The sequence below is a fragment of the Onychostoma macrolepis genome, chromosome 04, assembly GCF_012432095.1.
Source record: "Onychostoma macrolepis isolate SWU-2019 chromosome 04, ASM1243209v1, whole genome shotgun sequence".
NCBI classification, from domain to species: Eukaryota; Metazoa; Chordata; class Actinopteri; order Cypriniformes; family Cyprinidae; genus Onychostoma; species Onychostoma macrolepis.
The window spans coordinates 30,291,504-30,314,930 of record NC_081158.1 but is presented as its reverse complement, the minus strand read 5'-3'; the positions used below and the strand labels follow the sequence as shown (position 1 = coordinate 30,314,930).

At 39.9% G+C, this 23,427-nt stretch overlaps 1 protein-coding gene across 5 annotated transcripts in view; it reads left to right on the top strand.

Annotated features, from left to right (window-relative positions):
- The window catches only part of foxp2 (forkhead box P2), a 98,642-nt gene extending 75,486 nt beyond the window's left edge, over positions 1 to 23,156 (top strand). For 3 of the 5 annotated variants that reach the window (XM_058773450.1, XM_058773445.1, XM_058773446.1), the window contains 10 exons: positions 3,754 to 3,841; positions 4,063 to 4,080; positions 6,706 to 6,789; positions 9,819 to 10,029; positions 10,523 to 10,599; positions 10,728 to 10,829; positions 12,836 to 12,957; positions 13,052 to 13,121; positions 13,760 to 13,971; positions 19,620 to 23,156. In XM_058773450.1, coding sequence (XP_058629433.1) covers positions 3,754 to 3,841; positions 4,063 to 4,080; positions 6,706 to 6,789; positions 9,819 to 10,029; positions 10,523 to 10,599; positions 10,728 to 10,829; positions 12,836 to 12,957; positions 13,052 to 13,121; positions 13,760 to 13,971; positions 19,620 to 19,764 — 1,129 coding nt within the window. In that variant the 3' untranslated portion in view covers positions 19,765 to 23,156. The remainder of the gene's footprint in view (positions 1 to 3,753; positions 3,842 to 4,062; positions 4,081 to 6,705; positions 6,790 to 9,818; positions 10,030 to 10,522; positions 10,600 to 10,727; positions 10,830 to 12,835; positions 12,958 to 13,051; positions 13,122 to 13,759; positions 13,972 to 19,619) is intronic. The other 2 variants (XM_058773448.1, XM_058773449.1) reach the window with 2 other exon arrangements.
- The last annotated feature ends 271 nt before the right edge of the window (positions 23,157 to 23,427 follow it).

The window sequence follows — 23,427 nt, the reverse complement described above, 5'->3', positions numbered from 1 at the left end:
GTCATGACTGTCAACCAAAAGACTGCATGTACCTCAAAGTACAGGGTTAATTATCCCTGTCTACCCCATTGACGTTCGTTTATTGTGGCACAGCATGCATCAGAGATCATGTGATAATTTCCCGCCAAATTCAGCTTGTATGCAAATCAATGGTTGAAGAGAACTAAATAAAAACGCTCGTTGTCTGACAGCCTGTGCAGTAGGATGCCATTACAGCAATCATCCTCCAAATCTTCGTAGAAATGGGGGCGAGACACCCAGAGTCGGAGACGCCCGTACTGTAACTCGTACATGAAAACGCTCCCACAAAAGGCAGCGTGATCTGAGCCGGCGAGATGGCGGGTGGCGCCGTGCCTTGGAGGAGCGATTGTCGGTGTCAGAAAGAAGCTTTTAATGTCGTTCGGAGATGCCAGTCACTGCTGCGTATCATCCAGGTACACACGCTTAAAATGGTTTACATAAAATAGGTGTCAGATTCAAATGGCACCTTTGATGGGGAAGCAGGGGGCGGAGGGATTCACCCAACCTGCGCGGGCTTGTAGCTTGCGGAGAAGAAACCAGCCACGGTTTTGTAATCTTTGTTGTGTTGCTGAGAAAGTTGTCAAGATCAGCATTTAAGCGCAGCTCTGCGCTCTTTCATGCACGGTGCACCTGGAGAGGGGTAGCCAAGAGGTGCCTGGCACGTTATATTAGCTCTGAAGTTCAAATAGACGTGCGTGAATGTGCGTGCAAGCACGCGGGTGCACCTCGAGACGTGTGTATTAATGCAACAAAGCACACGTCTTGTGGGTCTGATTCGGGGCAACTTATTTGGGGGTTATATGCAGCTAAAAGAGGGGGCTAATGAATTCATAGCATTCTAATGTTGTTCTGCCACGCAGGCGATTTTGTTATTGTTTAAGCTCCAGATTGCTGCCCTAGTTCCCTTATTGATTTCCTCTCACATGTTTGAGAAGAGTCAGGATGAGTAGGGAGAGAAAAATACAGACATACCCGCTGGCCTGTAATAAAGATTGACGTGCCATCAACGCAGGCTTGCCATTTGCTGTAGCGTCTTTCCCATGTGGACACAATATGAGATTGTGTATCTCAGTAAACAAGCTCTTTCCCGTTCTAATGCAGGGAAATGAATCGTTCTTTTCACCTATTTAACATTTAATACTGGTGAAGCGACCTGCCAAGCTTCTGCCACTTAGAGTGCCATGTCTTAAACTGGGCACTAATGAAAGCCAACAGGAAGTCCCAGGTTAGATTAATCAAGCCCATGTCCAGTTGAAGGTCATGAGTCCTTTAGAGTCATTTGAGAATGGGCGAAATGATTTGATTGGTCCATGTTGGCTGGAAAGGCCTAAGTAAATCCTACTTTAACTCAGATGATTTCATTCTGTCTGTGGTTTTCGATGCACTTCTCAGTCCGTTGCGTACCTGTCCGTCTGTTTCTTAGACCATCAGAGCCCTCATTCCCCATCTCAAAACAAAAATCAATATGCCTATAAAGTGACCCATAAATTACAGGCGGCTCCAGAGATGTTTGCTCAGAGCGAGGGGGCGTCTCATTCTCCTCTCACCTCTCTGTTTGAACTAAACCCAGCACCACAGGCTCATTAAGAGATATTGGTGACTGCATCTAACCCCCCTCTAGCCCCCTGCTTTTATCAATGCATAGTTAAACACCTGCTGCCTGAATATTTCATAGCCATGCAGTAATCTGGATGTAATCACCAGCACTAACTAGCTCTCGCTAACGTTAGCACTCGCTTAAGACTGTTGTGCTGTATTTCATCCTGTTGGCTATTAAAAAAAGGCAATTGCGACTTCATATCTTACAATTTTGACTTTATATCTTACTATTGGTACTTTATATATCACAATTGTGAGTTTATAACAATTTATTTCTTATAATAATTGTAACAATTTATTTTTTCTATTAATTGTGACTATATCTTACAATTGTGACTTTATATTTTCTTATTTTTTTTCCTCAAAATTTTTGACTTTGTATCTAACAGTTAGGTCTATTTTAGTAATTCCTTTATTTTCTACATAATGGCGACATCTTTCAATTGTGACTTAGTGTTTCACAGTTGCAACTTCATGTCTCAGACATTCTCATATCTGTGCTTATATATCTCAAAATTATGATTATTTTTTGATAATTGTGACTCTTTATCTTCAAAAATGCATAAAGATCCTAGTATTTTACACTTTCTGACAATTACATTTATTTTATTTACTCTTGGAGAAAGAGACGTGCTTCCATTAGAAAAGAAAACCTCACGTTCCTAAAAGAAACAAGGAAACGAGATTAAGATCTAGATGGCCGCTAATGAGAAACGGGGCGTGCGAGATAAGATGTGTTATTTAGCGAGCTACCTGTCGGGACAGCGGAACTAGCCAGTCGTGGCTTTTGAAGCAGCTGTAATTTATGACATCCACCATACATCAAGTGCGTAAGATAGCATTATGAGCATTGAAATGAAAAGGGTATTTGCAGCATTAGTTCCCTGCGAGGGACCTGATTACATGATTAATGAAATGCCCCTTTGCATGCGCATTCTGAAACAGCAATTAGGCACGGGGCCGGAGAAAGGCACCGACTCTCCAGTCATCCTAGGCATTTTTATTTTTTTTTTTTCTGTTCAATGCTATCTCACTCTTGATTTATAATGGAGAATATCTGAGCATTAGACCTGAAACGGTTACAATAGCAAAAGCAGGCGTGATGGAATGAAATAATTTTAAATGGGCACGGGCGTAATTGAAAGGTAGCAGTGGCCATTGTGTTCTCAAATGTCCTCTGCTTTGATTGGCGTGTTTGAGGAGGATTATGAATACGTTGTTATTTTGCGTTTTGCACATAAACAATAGCTGGCTCTATGAATAGAGAATGAATAGAGAAAATGCTTAGTAGTGTTAAAACTAGCTCGGTGTGGGTGGGTGTGTGTTTGCGTGCGAGTGTGTGTGCGCAATTTAAGCTCACACTAATGCACTGGAGGTTGTACTGTAAATGATCATTGAAGGGTCTGCAAGCTAACCTATAATTACAGGAAAGAGAGTGGCAGCATTGGCATTTCACAAGCATGTCTTCTAAAAGAGCGCTTTGTGGGTTTGTCACCAATGATAATTTAGATAGAGGCTCATTACCGAACATCACAACACTTTTAAAAACCTTTTCGCCTCCGTGCGTTCGCCGGGAATAAAGGTCTATTTTAATGGCGGGCTTCTTTTGTGTCCTGCAGACAAAATCCAATCAAGGAAAACCGCCATTGACTGCTCCTGCTGTCTGAAGTGGGGCTTTTTTTCTGCGTAATATTCTAATGAAAGGATGAGTAGATACATTTAATATGTCGGTGGAATAATGCACTCTTCGTAGGAGGCGCTTTTTAAACGTTACTCGAGTTAAATTGCATTTATTGTATTTATTTCTTGATAAATGTAGAAGACAAAACCTCTGCGCGAGGCCTTTTGTACGCCAACATCCCTCATAAGCCGTTGTGTTCTGAGCGCTGCCTCTCATTCGCATGACAGTCGCGCTATTGTGATGTTAAACACCAGCTTTCAGCGAGTGCGGGACACACTTGTTAGACGGCGGCGGTTTGTTAAAAGCTAATGGGATGGACGTCCTGTAATCCAGAAATCATATGCATCAACAACAGTGGTAGTTCATCAACAGCAGCCGTCTATTATTAGTTCAGCCTGTGTATGTGTGTATGAGGGGTTGGTTTCTCATCCGTTTCTCCTGTTCGCCTACAGGCACCTTAACAATGAACACGCTCTGGACGACAGGAGTACAGCCCAGTGCCGAGTACAGATGCAGGTGGTTCAACAGCTAGAGATACAGGTACCGTAGACACATGAATATAAGCATATACGCATTTAAAGAAACAGTTCAGCTAAAAATGACATGTCTGGCATCATTTACACACCCTCATGTTGTTCAAAACCTCTATGACTGACGTTCTTCTGCGGAACACAAAAGCATGCATTTTAAAAAATATATTAGTGTTTTGGTGTGCATACAATGAAAGTCAATTTGGTTTAGTGTTGGTTTGTTTCATACAGGTTTACAATAATATGAAGGTGAGTAAATGACAGAATTCTCTTTTTTGGGTGAACTATTACTTTAAAGACAACATGAAATGACATTCACAGTGCATGTTTGATTTATAGGCTGATTTCTCTACAAATTGAAAATATTGTTGCATTATCGAAACATTAAACCAACCCGACTCAGCTTAGCTTTACCTAGTTTGTGTACTAACTTATACTTCAAACTTTACATTGTATATGTCATTTGGATTAAAACATCTGATAAATGAATTAATGGAAGCATTGGCAGGTTGTGAGCGGGACTGTCTGCTTACTGCTTATCCAGTGGCAGACAGTGGGAAGTGTTCGGGAAACGTGTTTGAAAACAATCATTATTTATATATTAGTCCTTAATTTAGAGCATAACTGGAATTTATGCATCAGGCTTTGATGGAAATGTGAAAAGTGGGTGTTCAGTACCAGCATGTTTTGCATGATTTTGATTTCATGTTGTCTTTTAACACACACTTGTTCAACTTTAATTGATTTTTTGCAGCATAACACCAAACGTTTCGTTAATTAGCTTGTTGCCATAAAAAACTTAAAGTGCATGAAGTGAAAAAATGCACAAGGGACACCTTGAGCAAATCCATCCCAACAAAGGTGAAAGCCATCACAGGCCTTTATAATTGAATCATGGTTTGTGCTTATTTTCTATCCCGTCCAATTAATATGCGCGCATCTGGGCTGGACTGTGTTAATTAAATACACTTTGCACCTGAAGGAACCTCTAAAGAGAGCCACTATTTTCAGTAGCTGGAGCGTGACCTTATTAAGGTGTCACGCTGGCGAGATAATGAGAGCAGTGATTGAGGGATGCTATTACTCAGCGCTGCGGCCATCTCTCCCACCAGTTAACGCTCTGTCCTTTGCCTCACACCTTCCAGTGCATCATGGGATGCGGTGCACGGGGTTAAAATCCATCTTTCTTCTGTTAATTTCAAATAAATAACCAGTTTCGCTTGCAGAATAATTGCAGCCTGTGCTTATTTTTTTATGTAAATCTAGCTGTTCCCTTGCGTTTGCGCACGCAAAAAGCCTCCTCGCCTTTGTAGTGCGGATTGCTTTCTGACCGTGACTCCTCAAAGCCTTCGTGATGCCCATCTGAATGCAAGCCAAGCGTTCCCCTCAACCTTTAAAGGTTTTTACGCTCGGCGAAACCCTCTCTATTTATTTGTTGGGCTCTTGAAACAGAACAATGAATAATTCTTGTTTATATGTAAAATAACAGACGGACATCACGATTTCTCCCTTGACTTGTTCTCTTGTTCGCTGATACCACAAAGCCGGCGTGCTTACACTGTGACCAATTACAGCAGCACTGCTGTTTTCTGTCCTTCTGGGCTTTTTTCTGCTCTTTTTGGCTTTTTTTTTTTTTTTTTTTGTCCTCCGTCAGTAGTAATGAGGCCCGGTTCAGAGCTCGAATGCCGGCTCACCGGCAGAGTTCAAGGCGGTGCGCCGTACGAGCCGGTCCCTGTCACTCTCTGTGAGTTAGATTGATGATAACAGATCACCGGGGCACTAACTGGACCTCGGAGGACCCGGGAGGAGGCAGGGAGGCGGGACCGACTGGCACTCTGTTTGCGGGACCCCTTCACCTCTCGGCAGCTGCTAGATCCAGTCCAGCCCTAACAGTGTCCACAGGACTTTGAGTCGCCGACCAGGACCCTCTAATTTATGGCCTGAGTAGCTTGTTACTGTCAGAGCTTTGCTGACCTAAATTCTGCTATTGACAAAAAGATGAAGTGCTATTTGTTTTCTGTGACCTCCGAGCACCACCTTCAGCTCTCCATCACCGCACCACGAGGAATGGTTCTCTTATCTTTGCTTTAATCTGCCTCTCTCTCGCTCTCAGTGGTTCTCAACTGGTTTTGCTTCAGAACCCAAGGGCATCAAGTGTCCAACACTGTACAAAACTGCTTCTTATCATCTAAAAGTAACAAAGATGTCCTAAAAATCACACACAAAAGGGAATCACTTTTTATAGTATGGTTATATACCTGAATATCACAGCATTTATTCATCTTGGTTAATGTGAATTTTTACACATGCTAATATATTTTAAACTTTAAGAATTAATATTCACCTAAATTAATACATGCTGTAAAGAAATACAGTTAATTGTTATAGTTCATGATGGCTAATGCATTATTATAAGGATCTATAAGGGAACAAAATTCACTTTTGTTTAAATGCACAAAACAGACAAATGCTCTGAAATAGTTTTTTAGAAGATAGATGATGTGTTTTCCTCTCCTTTTTAAAAGTTGATTAGCCTGTTTATTGTTCTATCCTAACTATAATCAAGTGTATGGTTAATTGCATTTTTTATTTGCATTTGCATTTAGCATTGTTGTTTTGCAGCTGTCCATGACCCCACTGGAAAAGACCTCTGGCTGTTTTTTTGGGTCACGACCCGCCGGTTGAGAACCACTGCTTTATGTCTGTGTCTTTGAGGCGAGCTTAAGGAAGCTGGTCCGGCCGTATGCAGGATTTATTACAAGCAGACAAGTTTGATAACAAGATGTATTACTGTGGTAGTTTGGGGAAAATCACTCATTTCTAAAACCGTCTGTTTTCTTTTTTCTCTCTCTCCCACCCTCTTTCTGCTAACAGCTTTCTAAAGAACGTGAGCGTCTTCAGGCAATGATGGCACACTTGCACATGAGGCCCTCAGAGCCCAAACCATCACCAAAACCGGTGAGTGCATATTGGTACGCGTACAGTAAACAGGACTCGGATGGTAAATGAGCTCTCTAAACACGGCTGGAGGATGAGAGGAGAATGGGATTTGTAATGCCTGCTTTCTTGGGACCCTATCAGGACCGAGAGAGCATTAAATCATACACCCGATCTCAGCCAAAAACGCAGAGCCATTACACTCTGATGGCAGCAAACAACCTGTTGGCCGGTAAAAGCTGTTTAGCGCCGCAACCGCAGGCACACTTAAAGTAGGGGGAAGATGTTTCGTTTCAGAAAACAAACAGTTTGAAATGATAGCTGGAAACTGCGAGAAGATTATCTGCGAAGAAATAACCCGTAATCTGTAAACATTCAGAGATATAGCTGTGTATTTAGAGAAAAATGGAGCAATGTATGAAAACGGCCCATCTGTCTGGATCCCTGTAGACAAAAAACATCAGATTTCACCCAAAGATGTTCTTAACCATTAATCAAAAGCAAAATACAAAAGAAATGTTGTGTTGTGCTGGAAATGAAAGTGTTTACAAAAGAGAGTAGGCTGTGATAAATATTATTTATTGGAATTATTTATTAGCTATTCAATATTTTGCGGGGGAAAACATTGTTAGCGTGTTGCCGCCGCTTAGCAAGTAGCTAATTTCACCAGCATCATTTTTTCTCATCACCTCCCACCGTATAAAGCAGATAATCACAAGACAGAATAATTATCCTGTAAATCCATCAGGAATCGACTGCTCACCTCTGTCGATTTATTATTCAGGGGGGTTTTTTTCCCCCGTTTTTATCCTCAGAATTCCAGCAGCTCGTTGAAATCGACTCTAATAAAAAACGTTCAGCCTATAATCCACGACCGCATATGAATGAATAATATTAATGAAGTATTACATTACATAAACTGCACATGAAAGGACTGCTAATTGCATTTGATGATGAGCAATTAATGGCAAGTTCTTAAATAATCAGCGAGGGTCTGCGATTTTTTTTTTTTTTTTTTCGGCTCATTCCTTTTTGTCTTAGTGCAAGTGTCGGGCTCACGCAAATGCTTTAACGTTATCTGTTTCGCAGGTACAAAAGAGAACATGTGTATTCTCCCCACAAAAAAGTATGTTACAGATAATATGGCGGTACTTTCACGCCCTCGCACACACAGGGCCGACAGGGAACCGTCCCACACATTTGATAAATATTAATAGTGCGAATTTATTAGCACGACAAAATGAGCACCAGCAAACCCTCAACAGCTATCAGTAGCCCAACACAAGGTGCTGGTACACTGTTATACGACCCCATTTAAACTCTGAATGGCACTTCATTAAATGTTACCTTTTGGCCATGCCATGGATGGCTGAAAATCAAAGTTACCAAGGCTGCTAGTCCTGAATAATGAGGGGCTCTTTTTTCCCAACCCCTTCCTTTCCTCTCAGCCAACCTTGAATATATATTCAGATGAGCAGCGGTAGTAAAGGGCTGATCCCTGTGTCTCATTCACTCCTGCTCAGTTAAGCTTTAATAAATTCCATTTTGCAAACACCAGATTGTATGCCTGCAAACATGTTACGCTTGTTGCCATAACCAGGTGAGGAGAGGGGAGGAAAATCTTGTCTTAACATTTTAAATATACATGCAGCACACTCTCTATCCGTTTCCCTGCTCACTCACTACTGATAGGATTTATTATGAAGTGCTTTTTTGCAATGTTTGACAGTGTATCAAAACCTTTTTAGAGGAGTAGTGTGTAATTACGGGCTGATGTGGTGGTTTGGCCGCAATGAGAAAGATATTAAGAGAGACAATCCTCAAATCTGGTGCCGTGACCCTGCCTCTGTTGAATTATACAATGTATTATACACATCAAACTGCATTTTTGCAAGCAAGGAAAAAGAATGTAATACAAATGGCAATAAATTTAGCACAAACACTTTATTTGTCTCTCATACAACAAAGCTAGTTTTTGTTTTAACATGGGGGGGCTTTGTAACAGTGAAAAAAAAATCTTTTTTTTTTCAACATGAATCAAATTCAAAATTAAAGAATATTTGTTGTAGAAAATGTAAGCTTTTATTTTATTTTATTATTATATTTTTTATAATGTGCAACAATGAATTGTTCATAATAAGACCAGGAACACCTTTAGAAGTAATGGGGGTCAATTTTGATTTCTTATTGACTTTAAGACACAAGTATTTACTTAGCATGTAATGTAATGTCAACAGCAAAACCGTTTACCCTTTTGCTAAGACATCCCTCTGGTAGACAATGCGTCTCTGTCATTAATTTCCTTTCAAGGTCTTAGTTCCAGTCGTTAGCCAGGATACAACATTCCCCTAGAGGAGTCATTGATTTCTCGCGAAGTGGTAAAGCGCATGCCACTCTCTGTGTTGGCATTATCTCATTATCGTTAAGTGGAGCTGTAATTGTCTATAGAGCAACTGCCTGAGAACAGCCGGCTTGACATTTTATTGTATTTATCAACACGTGCCACAAATGATTGTTGATGTCCAACCAGCGGTCATTTTCAATTCCGACAGCACCGGAATTCCGTTTGCCAATTCACAATTAAGGCAATTTGGTTTGAATAAGTTATGATGTCATTTCCATTTGAAGGAGTTAACGGCGAGACTAAAGGTCAGGGTGGAATTTTCCACTTGGGTGAAGTGCAAAAAAAAAGCAGAGGATATGTGCATATCGATAAAAAACCTGACTCTTGTGTCTGGATGGTAAGACAGGAAGAGAGCGAGATGGATCACTAGCAAGGCACCAGGTTATGGCAGGAAGCCAGGTGATGTTCTTCTCACCGCGTGTGTGTTTTGCGTCCAGGGAGCTCTTATGGGATAGAGATGGGCCGGGATAACTCACAGCTTGATCATTAGATAATCTTTAACAGCGTGCTCTAATTAGAATTCTTATGATACAATTTCATCCTGTAATTAGTGCAGATTGGCTGCTTCCTCCTTTGCTTATTAGGGGAAACACAGCTGTAGGAATGAGCCAGCACTCGTTTAAATCCCTCTCTCTCTCTTCTACAGCTGAATCTCGTCTCCAGCGTCACCATGTCAAAGAACCTCCCGTCTGTCTCGCCCCCCAACTTACCTCAGACGCCCACCACGCCCACTGCTCCAGTCACGCCCCTTTCCCAGATGCCCCAGGTGCCCAACGTCCTCAGTCCCGCAAACGTGCCCAGCATGGGCGCCATGCGCAGACGCCACACCGACAAATACTCTATGCCCTTGTCTTCAGGTTCGTTGATGTTTTTTTTTTTTTTTTGTTCAGTCTTTATGCAAATGAGGCTAAAATCAAATCATCAATATTCAATGCATTTTAATTACAGGCAAATATAAAATTATGCAATATTCAAGAAGGCAATGCATGTAAAAACATCTTGTTTGATGTTTATATTTACTGGTCTTCCGCAAGTGTTGGAGCAGCAGGGAAGGCATGAATTATTCAGACACATACAAAATATCGACGCGGGCTCTAATTTCACGAGCGTGTTAATGTTTAAGATTTCTCCAGAGAGAGATTAATTAAAAATGTATTTAGTTGGACATGTAAAATGCTGATTTGAAGTGTCCCCCCCACCCCCAACTCGCCTCTCGTTTTAATTTGATAAAATCCTGAATGAATTCCTGGCGGAGACACGTTTAGCAATTATCCCAGGTGGCGACACTTGGGTTTATTTATTTATTTTTTTTATTTATCTGCTGCTTTCTTTCTTTATTTTTCTCCGCAGAGATCGCCCCAAACTACGAGTTTTACAAGAACGCCGACGTCAGGCCGCCATTTACTTATGCAACCCTCATCAGGCAGGTGAGTGGGAAATAAATTAGCTTTAGCCTGATTAGATTGTAATTAATTGCTGCTTGAATTAAATCTGGGTGAGAGCGCCTCGACGCACTCTAGTTTCTAACGTGCCGCTTAATGGCATCTCATCGCAGGCCATCTTGGAGTCAGGTGACATGCAGCTAACACTCAACGAAATCTACAGCTGGTTCACACGCACCTTCGCCTACTTCAGACGCAACGCCGCCACCTGGAAGGTAACGTGCTACGGAGGCCTGCGAGGGACGTGGGCCGATTAACGGCAATCGCGCCTCTTTTTAACCTGCCTCCTGAAAAGGACGAATTCTCTCTTTATCTTGCTCTCGCTCACTCTCTCTGACAAGTGAAAGAATAATTCAGCCTCTGATATCGTTTTCTAATTTGGTGCAATTAATAGCCGAGTCTTGACGGGGAGGTGTGCGCTCTGACGCGCTAATTACTAACCAGCCACTCAATCATCAGCACCTTTTGTTAGACGTGGCGTATTACTGCTTTCTCAGTGTCTCCTTTTCATTTTTCCTCCCTCCCCACCCTGCATATTATTGGTTAATTAGTTTGAAAGATGGCTGTTTGCCTTGTAGACGCACTCCGCTACATCCCTTTTCTTGTTGTTGTTGATGTCGGCCAAGGCTTCGTACACACTATAACTTGTGCAGCGAGACAAAAAGCAAAAGAGAACAAGACAAATGGAGAGAGGGGTTAAGACTCGCTTGGCTCTAAAGCGCTAATGCCCCTGTCATCCAGGAAACACACTTTATTTCCCAGTACAAAAGGCCTCATTTGTATCTCTGTCCCAACAAATACATTGTCAGACGGGAATGAAAAGAAAAGGAGGATACAATAAAAACCATCCTCTATTTTTAGACAGGAGAGCGCGGTGCGTGTCGATAAGATTCACGGCCGTTTTTCCCTTTCTATTTTAACTCCGACGCAGGTCCTCTCAAAGGTTTCTCCGGCTCTCATCAGCATGCGAAGCATTTCCCAGCACTAGATTTAGCAAAGTGAATTAATTTGGATTTGGCTTGCTAATGATGCTGGTGTATGATTACAGCTCCACAAGGGTGTGCAATAGCTCCCCGTACAGATGCATGCTGGGCCACGACTCATTTACTGCCAGAGCGTGTGTTTGGAGATGCACGGATGAGCGTTTTTAGGCATTTTATGGCCTTGTAGCCGCATATGCATCCCTGTTTCCAGCTCTCTTCGCTTCTGTCCTTATCAACTCCATATTTTAATCTGGTCCCGACTGGAACAAAGAGGCAAAGCAGGGGCTTTCGGCATATTCGGGTCCCACCTTCTACAATAGCGGAGCAGGAATTTCCATTCGGAGCCTCCCTGCTCTTTTGTGAGGGCCCGGGCACGGCCGGCTGGTGACGGGATTGTCATTTGATTAACAGAGAGAATTTTTAAAAAGGAATGAAAGGTGATTTAATATCTGTGCTTGGTCTCATCAGCTCAGCTTGGGGATCGAGCTCTCAGCCCCGCCAGCTTATTAGTTATAACTATATAGCATGCATAATAAAACTGCTCATTTGCTCATTAATATTAAAATTATCATATTCAGAGCCATGGGCATTAAGATCAATCAAATCCTGGGATTTTCAGGTCAGATGCGAGATCTGCTTATGAGGGTTTTTTTATTCCTCTCTCTCCCTTTTCTTAGAGCAAAAAAACACCCGCCCCTCAAATAAAACATGAAAAAAATGTAATATGAGCAAAGGTTATTATTTGGCTTCTTTGCTACATGTTTTAATTAGATTCTTTTATGGCGACATACAAGACTCACCATATTTCTTTATTTTTTTATTCATGCTTCTTGATTATGAGAGAGTTTATGGGTCATTTTGATAAAATTGAATAAATATGTATTTTAATTATTGCTTGTTTTTGTTTTTTCCTTTCAATTTCTAAACTTGAAACATCTACATTTCCTACTTATTATGGCCTTTAATCTTTAAATAACTGCCACAATCTAGTTTTAATCTGCCATAACATGTTACAACAACAATAGTGTTCAGCGGTAGATGATAGGCTGTGATATTATTGGTTAATATGTTTTCCCCACCTATGTGGCCTTGATTACGCCAGCAGAAAGCTTTAATAAATGATCAACTTTTTTCTTTTTTTAGAATATAATGCAATGATAAATCATGCACACTAATACATTATATACAAAAGTAAATGCTCTCATTAAAAATTTGTTGTATATTTGTATGTTTAACAGAACGCAGTGCGACACAACCTCAGCCTGCACAAGTGTTTCGTCCGGGTGGAGAACGTGAAGGGCGCTGTGTGGACCGTGGATGAAATGGAATATCAGAAACGCAGATCTCAGAAGATAACAGGGTACACACACAAACACACTATAAATGTTTTTTTCAGATGCTATTACAGTCAGATTAATAGAAATATAATTCAGCATTTGTGTTGTTGTGGTCAGGAGCCCAACGCTGGTCAAGAACCTGCCATCCAGTCTGGGTTATGGGGCAGCTCTCAACGCCAGCTTACAGGTAGTGTGTGTGTGTGTGTGTGTGTGTGTCTGTCTGTCTGTGTGAGGTTGGCACAGTCAGTGAGAGTCTAGAAGGACACCGTGTGGTAGAGGCAGGTACCTTCTCTGCCAGCCTGGCCTCAGATTGATAGCAGCCTGTGCAAATGCGAGGGCATAATCATTAATATTTATCCAAACTGTCATAAATGATTTGGCTTCGCAGTGTCGGCCAGCGAGGTGCTTGTGGCAAAAACTTTAAAATTTAATTACTGTATATAACTTTAATGTGCAGGAGGCAAAAATGTCAGGAGTCTTTTTTTTTTTTTCTTTGACTGTTTTGAGGTAAAGTTTTGGATGGTTTCATTATCATGTGGATGCTCGTGCTTTCTTTATTCGCTATTCATTTGAGGCCTGTCTTGTAAGGTGAAGAGATTGTTTTTGCAACTTCGAAACTTTCCCGTTGTTTTTTTTCCTGCCACTTTGTGGCAGTTCTCATCTTTTTTTATCATACTGATTCTTCAGCAATAATTCGGAAGTAACACGATAAAAAAAGAGGAGATAATCTGGAACGAGCTGGAAGCTGTGCGCTGTGACATGCCGACTGCTGAAAAGGCTTGAAAATGCTTGAGTATAACTATTCCCTCTCTCTTTCTCTCATAGGCTGCGTTGGCGGAGACCTCTTTGCCGTTGCTGGGTAATCCAGGCTTGATGAATAGCGCGTCAGGTATGATGGGAGCGAGTCCTCCAGGACTGATGAGCGGCAGCCCAACCGGCCTATTACAGGGCACCACGCATGAAGATCTCAACGGCACACTAGATCACCTGGACACTAACGGACACAGCAGTCCCGGATACTCCCCACAGACCCAATTGTGAGTTCACACACACATATACACGTGCATTTAGACATAAAATGGCACATTAACGTTTATAATGTGACCTATTTACAAAATATTCAGCAGGGCCTGATTTCATCCAACAGGATTTGATTGGATCATGAAAAATGGGCTATTTTATTATCTAATATTACTATCACTATGGGGTCAATTTTGCTTTTATTTTGTATTTAAAATCCTAAAATAACTACTTATTATAGAAATAAATAATGATAAATAATTGTGTATATTTTTTTAAAGATTTTTAGCACTGATTCTGCAGAGGTATGAGTATTCACAAGGTTCCTGAATTGTTTAAATTAAATTCACTCATTTCTAAATTCATTCCTAAATTACCTTTAAAACTAAATTCACTCAATTGACCAAACTTACTCATTGTTTATCCAGTTTTATTCTAAGATATGTCATTTCATGGAAATAAAATGGGTTTACCTTCAATTTTGTCATTATAGTTTAGCAATAATAAAATTTATTTCATGTTGATGTTATTTATTTAAAAAATATATATAAAATGCTAAGGGAAGATGTGTGGAAATTATAGCAAAAAGTGAGTTTTTGTGCCCAAAAAAATGTTATATTGTACTTTTTCAGTAATAAAATAATTATTAATAATAAAAAAAATATAAATTTTATTTTATTAATTTTTTTTCCAGATTTATTTGCTTTGAACCAGCAGAGGTATAAATATTCCCAAAGTTCTTAAATTACATATGCATACAAAAAAAATCATGATGTAGACCTGAGGGTTAAGTGTACATTTGGTTCTTGGATTACTGCTCTTACCTATAAATAGGTAAGAAGTGAAGGCTGCCATAATTATAGATTCCCTTGTAATTACCCCACTGTCCGCATCGCAGAGGTTTAGATGTTATATTTTATGCAAGACCATTCCTATTAATATTTAGCAGCTAACTATATCATTAATTACTTTAAAATCTTTGCCTTTCCATCTTTTTTAATGGCTCACAGAGAGAAAGAAGGAGACAGAGAGAGAGAGCACGGGCTGATGAAAGATTAATGCGGTGCCGGTCGGAGGAATGGTGATATAGAACATGTGCTCGCCCTAATCAGTGATGTCACTCATGCTGGATGGCTGTGTTTACCGAGCCAAAGATAGTAGCACGAGCGTTAAGGGCAGCGGGAAGTGTGTCGCATGCCGTCAGACCTGCACACGCACACATTTCATGCATTTTCATGCACAGAGTTGCTAATGCTAACCCAAAGACCCTATTAGCTAAAAACACACTGCGCGCTCTGGAAATGTGTGTTAATAGGAGTGTGCTTGATTCAGAAGTGGGACAGTAGTGTGAAGTGGGCCAAATCTGAGATCCAGACAGAATCCCTGTGTATTCACTCCCTCAGGTTATTTAACTTTTAATAGCGGACAGTTAAGTCTGGTGTTTTTAGACCCACCCCCTCTCTCTCTCTCTCTCTCTCTCTCTCTCTTTCTGCCTGTCCGTCTGTCATACTTTCTTTCTTTCTGGCCGAAGCGTGAAGACATAAATGCTCAATAAAGGTGAAGTCCCTGTTACATGACCTCTACATGCTCAAAATGGAAGAAATATGTTTTGCGAGTAGCTTTTTCGGGGCTGCATTTAATAATGAAGAGGCTAAAGAGGACAACATATTCACATTTTGTCTCCTGAGAAACAGAACAATTAGACTAACCTTTCTCTGAGCATGTTGCATTAATGGCATCTGTCTGACTAGATGTGTGTATGAGCACATGTATGATTTTTGACATGTTCTGTTTTCTATATTTTGTTTAGATGAAAAAGAATTGTTTGTTGTCATGCATGCAGAATACAAAGATAATCTGACAGTTTTTCAATATGAAATAAAACTTAATAATTGTTATTTTTTTTAAATGCATTTTTTATCAAGTGAATTTTCAATTGAGAAAATTTTTATTTTACTTATTGTTCATCCATTGCTTACTTTGAAATATGTCACTTTATGAAAGTAAAATTGGTTAAATATTTCTCATTTTCCTTAATTTAAGGAATTATGTGCAGTCATTATTGCAAAAAAAGTTTTGTGCCAAAAAGAAAAAAAAAAAAAACTTCAATATTAATGTTTAGCAGTAATTATTCAGAAAAAAAAAAAAAAAAAATATATATATATATATATATATATATATATATATATTTCATCACTCTGCTGCAACTGACCAATCAGAATCAAGCATTCCAGAGAACCATGTAGTAAAACTTTTTAAACACTATTAAAATATTTTAAACACACACACTTGCACAAACATGCTTGAAATTGGTAGTGTTTGCTGTCATAGTGGTCTCTGATCATTTTGGGCATGTGAAGCGTCTTTGCTCAAGCTCTGTGCCAGTGTCTACAGACACACACAGACTGGCACAGACTCCGGCTCCAGATTTTCTCATGCCAGCCTCTCATTAAACACAAAATGACTCATCCTGACATCTTAATACAGTGGAGAAGGGACGGCAAGGACTAATCATTTCTCTCTTCCTCTCTCCTTCCTCCTCCGACCTCACAAGCATGCCGCTGATTTATAATTAATGCAAATGAAAGCTGTAAGCCATGCTTCTTCACATTAGGAGTAAAGGCCTGTGTCGAGCTTAATGGCCAGTGGAACGTCGGACCGACCGGGATCATTTGTCTCGCCGTAATATCTTTAAGTATATCTGTTTGTTATTGTACGATAAATGTGGCCTGCGGAACGTTAGGTGACCGTTGACGGTCAACGGTGTCTTTTATAGCCCTATCAAACCTTAATATGACAAAATGGATGTTTACTAACATTATAGCTTAAATTTTATGGCTGTAGTGTCAGTAAAATAAGACCTAATAAAAAACATGGTGAATTACAATGACAAAAATATTTTTTTAATCACAGGTGAACATACTATTTATTACTTTTTGATACCAAAATAGATTCTAGCGGCACTGTTATGGCTAAGATTGCAAAGAAATTATGAGAATGAACAATTTACATAAATAAACAAAAATGCAAAAATTACATTTACGAAAACTGCATAAAATTCTAGCAAAGAAGAAAAACTATGAAAAAGAACTTTAGTAATGAGCAGAAAATTAAGACAAATTAAAATGACCAAAAAATAAAAAATAAAAAAAATCGCAGGTGAATATTCTCACCCAAAATTGTTGTTTGCAGACTAAAACTTGATTATTTGTTGCTACATAATATCTTTAAGTGTATATCAGTTTGCATAAAAATGCGGCTGGTGGAAAGTTACACTATTTTTGATGGCAAAATAGATGTCTATGAACATTTTAGCATAATTATCATGGTAAAAATGGCAGAGGATGAATTTATGCAAATGCTAAAGTTGCAAAAATTACACACAATTGTATAAATTGCAACAAAGTTGTAAAAGAGAGGACTTTATTGATGAGCAGTGACAGTCAAAAATGTCTTTTATAGCACCAGTTTGTTACAATGACAAAATAGATGATTGCAAACATTTACCAATGGCTAACATGCCTATTAAATGATGAGAACGAATGGAAATACCAATAACGAATTCCATAAACCTATGAAAATTATATGAAACTGTCAAATTAGTAAAAAGAAAAAATAACTAGTAATGGCCGATGGACATGCCAAGGAAAGCGTATCTTTACTCAAGATTACATTGTCTGACGACCAGATGCCATTGTGCTTGAATTAATTGCTTTAATAAAGAAAGGAGAACTTTTTAATTCGCATGTGCAGGTATTTCTTGAGGGTGTGAAATATATCATTGTGGCGGTCCGGCGTAGTCGCCCCCTTTCTCTCCAGCGCACGTAGCCGAGTACAGGAGACAGAAACATCCCGGCGCTTCCACATCTGAATGTTAATCTATTTTGCTATAAATATTAAAGTAATCTGTACCTTTTAAAATTCTTTTCATATTCAAAGTTCCCCGTGCCATTGATGAGCGCGACCCAGGAGAGAGCAGCCAGACATGGCCTAATACAGAGACTAGTTGATAAGGATTTCTCTCTCTTTCTCTCTCTCTCTCCCTCTCTCTCCAGTCCAGCGGGATTTCCTGATGCATCCGACGTGTCAGAAATAATTAGGTTTTGTCAGATTTATCATGGTAGCACAAACCTCTCTCCCTGCCAAGGGCCCGAGATCATGTTAAGCCTTGTTTGTGTATGACAGAGTTATTATTCTTGTTAGTAACCCTACTTCCGCCCTCGTTTCAGCATCTCGCCACTCTTCGCCAAACCGCTCCATGTTTTTTCACCATTTTTTTACCCTCCTCCCTACATTTATTGGCAGTCGGTAAAGATATTCATCCATTTGGAGTTAAAAACATGGATCATGGTGTCCGAGGCAACTGGCAGTCTGAAGTTGATTAATGGTGGAGCCTAGCTGCAGGTTGTCTCCTCACTTGAGAAGTGCCACCACAGCCCCTGCATATTAACGAAGGCCTGCACTTTCTATTAACAAGATAAAAAAAAAAAAAAAAAAAGCTCCACTCTCCCCCCGCCCACCCAACAAACCCCCCCTCTTTGCTCCAGGGGTGAGAGGATGAGAAATTCTCCATTATTTATAATGGGGCTGCAGCTACTCCTTTTTTCCCTTTTAAATAGCAGGTGCCATCAGTAAACTTCTCAGCGGCGAGCATATTTTACTGTCAACGGTTTCACGTTTCCACACGCGCTTCATTAATCTGGGTTTAATTGCTGTTAACGCTATTTTGCAACTTTGAAAATACAGACATCTTGAGTTAAGGATGCCGTGTTGAATGCGTGTGCCTAATCTTTTTTTGCGTGGTTGATGAGTTACGGTTTTTACACTGCTTTTTATTTCATAACAGTTTTGTTATTAGATCTTAGATTTGCTTTTCCTATAGACTACGAAGCCTATAGGTACTTATTTTGACAGATTCCTGTGATACTTGATTCTGATTGGTCGGTAGCTGCATTTTTCCTATCAAATATTTTTTGTGTAATGCTGGCGAAACTATATACTGGCAACCACATTTCTTTATAGCTGTAGTAGTTTCATGTCTTTTTCGTCTCATTTAACAATATATTTATTTAATAAGTAATAAGTGGGATAAGAGTCATATTAGGTCCTGTATATCCTGTTTGTTTGTTTGTTTGTTTGTTGTTGTTGTTATTACACTACCATGTAGAAGTTCAGGGGCAGTAAGATTTTGAAAGAAATGAATACCTTTATTCAGAAAAGACGTATTAAATTTAGCAAAAGTGACAGTAAAGACTTTTGTGTTACAAAAAAGTATATTTCAACTAAATGCTGTTCTTTTGCGCTTTCTATTCATCAAAGAAATCTGAAAAAAATTTATTACAGTTTCCACAGAAATATTAAGCAGCACAACTGTTTTCAGCATTGATAATAAGTAATGTGTCTTGAGCACCAAATCAGCATATTAGAATGATTTCTGAAGGATCATGTGACACCGACGACTGCAGTAATGATGTAAAATATTCAACTTTGATCACTGGAATAAATTACACTTTTAAATATTTTAAGAACAGTTATTTTATGTTGTAATAATATTTCATATTATTGTACTGTATTTTTTATTTAAATAAATGCAGTATTAGTGTAATCTTTGACGTGTTTGACCAGACCTTCCTCTAAATTTTGGATCATTTTTTCGCTTACACAGGCCTCCAATTCACGTCAAGGAGGAGCCACTAAACATGGACGACGAGGACTGTCCGATGTCATTGGTGACCACAGCCAATCACAGTCCTGAGCTGGATGATGACCGGGAGCTTGAGGAGGGCAACCTATCGGAGGATCTGGAATGACTATTTTGCCCCACCCCTCCGCTGGGGTTCTACCCCTTTCAGGCCCCGCCCCTCAACTAATCCACAACCACCGCGAACGCAAAAAGACTGGACGCAGCAGGCGGGAGTATTTATTTAGCATGCATCTGGAGACTGGCCCGAAGAAAATCTATAGCGCAGATCTTTAGGGACCACAGATGGACAGACATGAGACGTCTGCTGTTTAAAAACAAACATAAAAGGAAGAACAAAAGGACAAGATTTCATTCGAATCAGCTCGGCCACCTCACACAACGAACACGAGGCTCACGGACCGAAAAATGACACAAGTGAAACGGGAGCGAGTCCGTTTTGTAGAAAGCCAACGGCCACATATACTGCCAAAAAAAGAAGTTTTAAGTTTGTGAATATCCAAGCCACAGTAGTCGTCGGTGTTAGATGCAATTGCTGGTTCAATTCAAGTTGTTGCTCTGTTATTTTTTGCACATGAGTAGTATCAAAAATTAGTGTCACTGCCTGTATGTCGACAAAATTTTAAAAAGGAAAAAAAGCTGTTTTTCGTTGTTGTTGTTATTTTGTTTTTGCCCCCCCCCCCCATCATTGTCGTTTTGTTCTTCCCGCGACGTAGCTTACATTCATTTCGAGTCATGTTTGCGGCACCACCAACTGTAAATGGCATTTCTTAAAATCACATCAGTAACACAACCAAGGTATCAAGACTGTTGCAGCCGTCCAAAAAAAAGTACACAAAGTAGGTCTTGAGTCTCACTAGCTCCGTTTCTGCTGAAAACGTGAAATGTGATTCAGTCGCAACTGCTGCGAGCACCACGCTGAGAGGGAAAACACAAAAGAAAAAGATGCGTCTCTGCATATTCTTCTAGTCTCTTTACCTCCTTGTTCTAAAGCTTTGTCTACCTGCAAAGAGTCACAGGCAACAGCTAGAAACCAAAGCCAACACTATCAACGGCCAATAGCTTAGACAGAAGCCGCCAGCCTCTTTGGTCAGTCTTCTGTGACTTTAACTAGTACAAAGAGAAGATTTTTTTTTTCCACTAACTACCTTCAAATAACCTCTGGGATTGTCTCCTTTAGCCCTGTACAAAGAGAAAATGATTTTGATGTAATTTGATCGACAGACGGAGCGCTCGCTCTGGCCTCGTGATGTCGGTCGACCCCAAATAAAACGGGAAGACCTCGATTCAGCGACCGTCATGTGGTCACGGTAGAGCGAGAGAGCAGCTATAAATGGATCATGACCAAAACAACCATTTGTGGAAGTGCAGAAAACGTTACTTTTGTATTCCTCCTTTTTTTTTATTATTATTATGATTTGCGTAAGCCATCTTGTCATCGTTTTTACTAGTGAAATGTACTGTTCATTGTGACTGTCCAACGTTGTCATGTCTTATATCCGTCAGTTTCTTCAGAGCCGAAACCGAAAATATAGTAACCAAACTTTAAGATATCTAGTGAAGCCAAAAAAGTCATGATTTCAAGTCGTTATGAAATGATGTGGCTTGGTTATATTGTAAAAGCAAACAACAGAGCCATGACAGGAAGAGGACCAATCCTTTTCCAGCTGACGTTTGCTTTGCTCCATTGATTCAGACTCATTGTATAATTCATGGCTATATAGACACAGCTCGTGTTGGATCATGGGAAGGTTTGTGGTTAGACCATGTATGGTGTATAAGTAGCAACCGGTTATTTGAGGTGAAACGCTTTGATTTGAACGTTGCTATGTCATCGAGGAAAAGCGGTTGTTGCTTTAAAGTTTGCTTCTGTTTTCAGTCAAACCAAAGTTATACAGACTTCTGCCTCTTCTTATACAGCGGATGGAGATGAAAATAACGCAAAGCCTGTTTCCTTTTCTTCTCTCTCTCTCTTTCTTTGATTGTTCTCTAATGCAGAAAACCCATTTGAAACGGATAACTGCTTTGTGTTGTAACCGATAATGTCAAAGTTTGTCTCTCTGTGTGTGAAACATACTGTGCAGTTGTTCCCGTTTCGTGCCAAACCGAAGGGTTGGCTGCTAGTTTTAGCACACCAACACACACTCTCTCACACACACAAACACACACTAATAAGACAGCGAAGCTGGATCCAGGAACAAAGCGTATCCCTTATCCTTTGCTGGAGTCAGCAAATTGACTTGAAGATGACATTCATAATAATTTTATGGCACCAAATATAAGGACGCAGCGTCTTTGAATAAGAAGATACAAAAAAGGGTTCTCCCACTTATCCAAAAAAGGCTTCTACCTCTTCACAACGCGAAAAAATGGCAGATTGCACGAATCGTTAGAACGCCACCGACACATTTTTCCGCCCGATTCACGCAGGACGTCGCCAAAAGCGCCAGTTTACATTCCCAAAGGCAGATGTGGAAGGTTTGCATTGAACTAGTTTGTCCTCAGAACATTTGTAGAATGAATATGTAAAAATACCTGTAAGGGGATATTGTGTTATTAAAAAAATGCATGTCTAAATTCATTTGGTGGACTGGAAATAAGAATTAATAAACACGTATAATAAAACGTCAGGATGATATTGATGGACTAAGTGCATAAAGTGTGCATACCTCAGCTATACTGTTTCCGGGAGGAGATGATGATGATGATGATGATGATGATCGACAAAAGAAACTCTCAGCCACAGAATGCATATTACCTGTAGAGTTTGCATGGGTTTTGTAAAAACATTTTAAAAAATGTCTAAAATAGTTGCTTGCACATAATACCAGAAGAACCTCCAGATCGGCAATCTCCTCCAATAGATTTTAGGATTGTCTGGGTTTTTTTCTGGGATGATTTTGTCTGTATTTTGATAATTGTGCATATTATGTAAAAAGATACAAAAAAAAAAAAATGTTGGTGGACCCATGAATTTACCAGACATTTTTTTCTAAGCTAAAAAGATCAGTGTTTTTTTCTCCTGAATTTCATGAATTTTTACTGTTCTCTCATTGCTTGCTAAGAATAGCAAACCTGCTTTTCCTGCATCTGCGTTGCGTAGCTGTAAGGCTTTTCCTAATGTGTGTATTTATTGCTTGTACCTCTGTGCATACGTTCTGAAGCATTACGTCTGGCAGTTGAGTCATGTATCCTTTCTAATAACTATCATTCTCCGGGAATATGATCCCCTATGTATACAGTAAATTGGGACTGTAGCAAAAAAAACATGTTTATGTAATTGGTGAATACCTTTTGGTTGTTTTTGACTTTTCGTTTGGTTTCGTTTCCTTCGAATCGAGACTCCTTTTTGATACTTTTCATTACCGTGTACTGTGTCCATATGTTACGGATTTCTGCGAGAGTAGAGGTCACGATTGAGAACTGTAACGACCGTCATTATTTTCTGTATTCATGGCTTTTCACTGCTGAATAAAATAAAGGACCAAAACTAGGATTTGAAAAGCAACTGTCTACCTCCAACATCAGGGAGTTCTTACTTTTTTGTACACATATATCTTTTATTCTACAAAGACACAGCCTGTGGAAATGGGGCTGCATTATGCTTTTATGCAACGTGGAGGAATTCGTCGCAGGAACTCAAAAACAGCTCGGAAAAGAGAGGCGGGGAAAAAAAACAATAAAACTTTAATAGCCGACTTGCACTGCTTTGTTCCGGCTCTCGGCACCTCGAGTCGTTGTTTGGACAAGGGAAGAGGAGCCGCCCATGCAG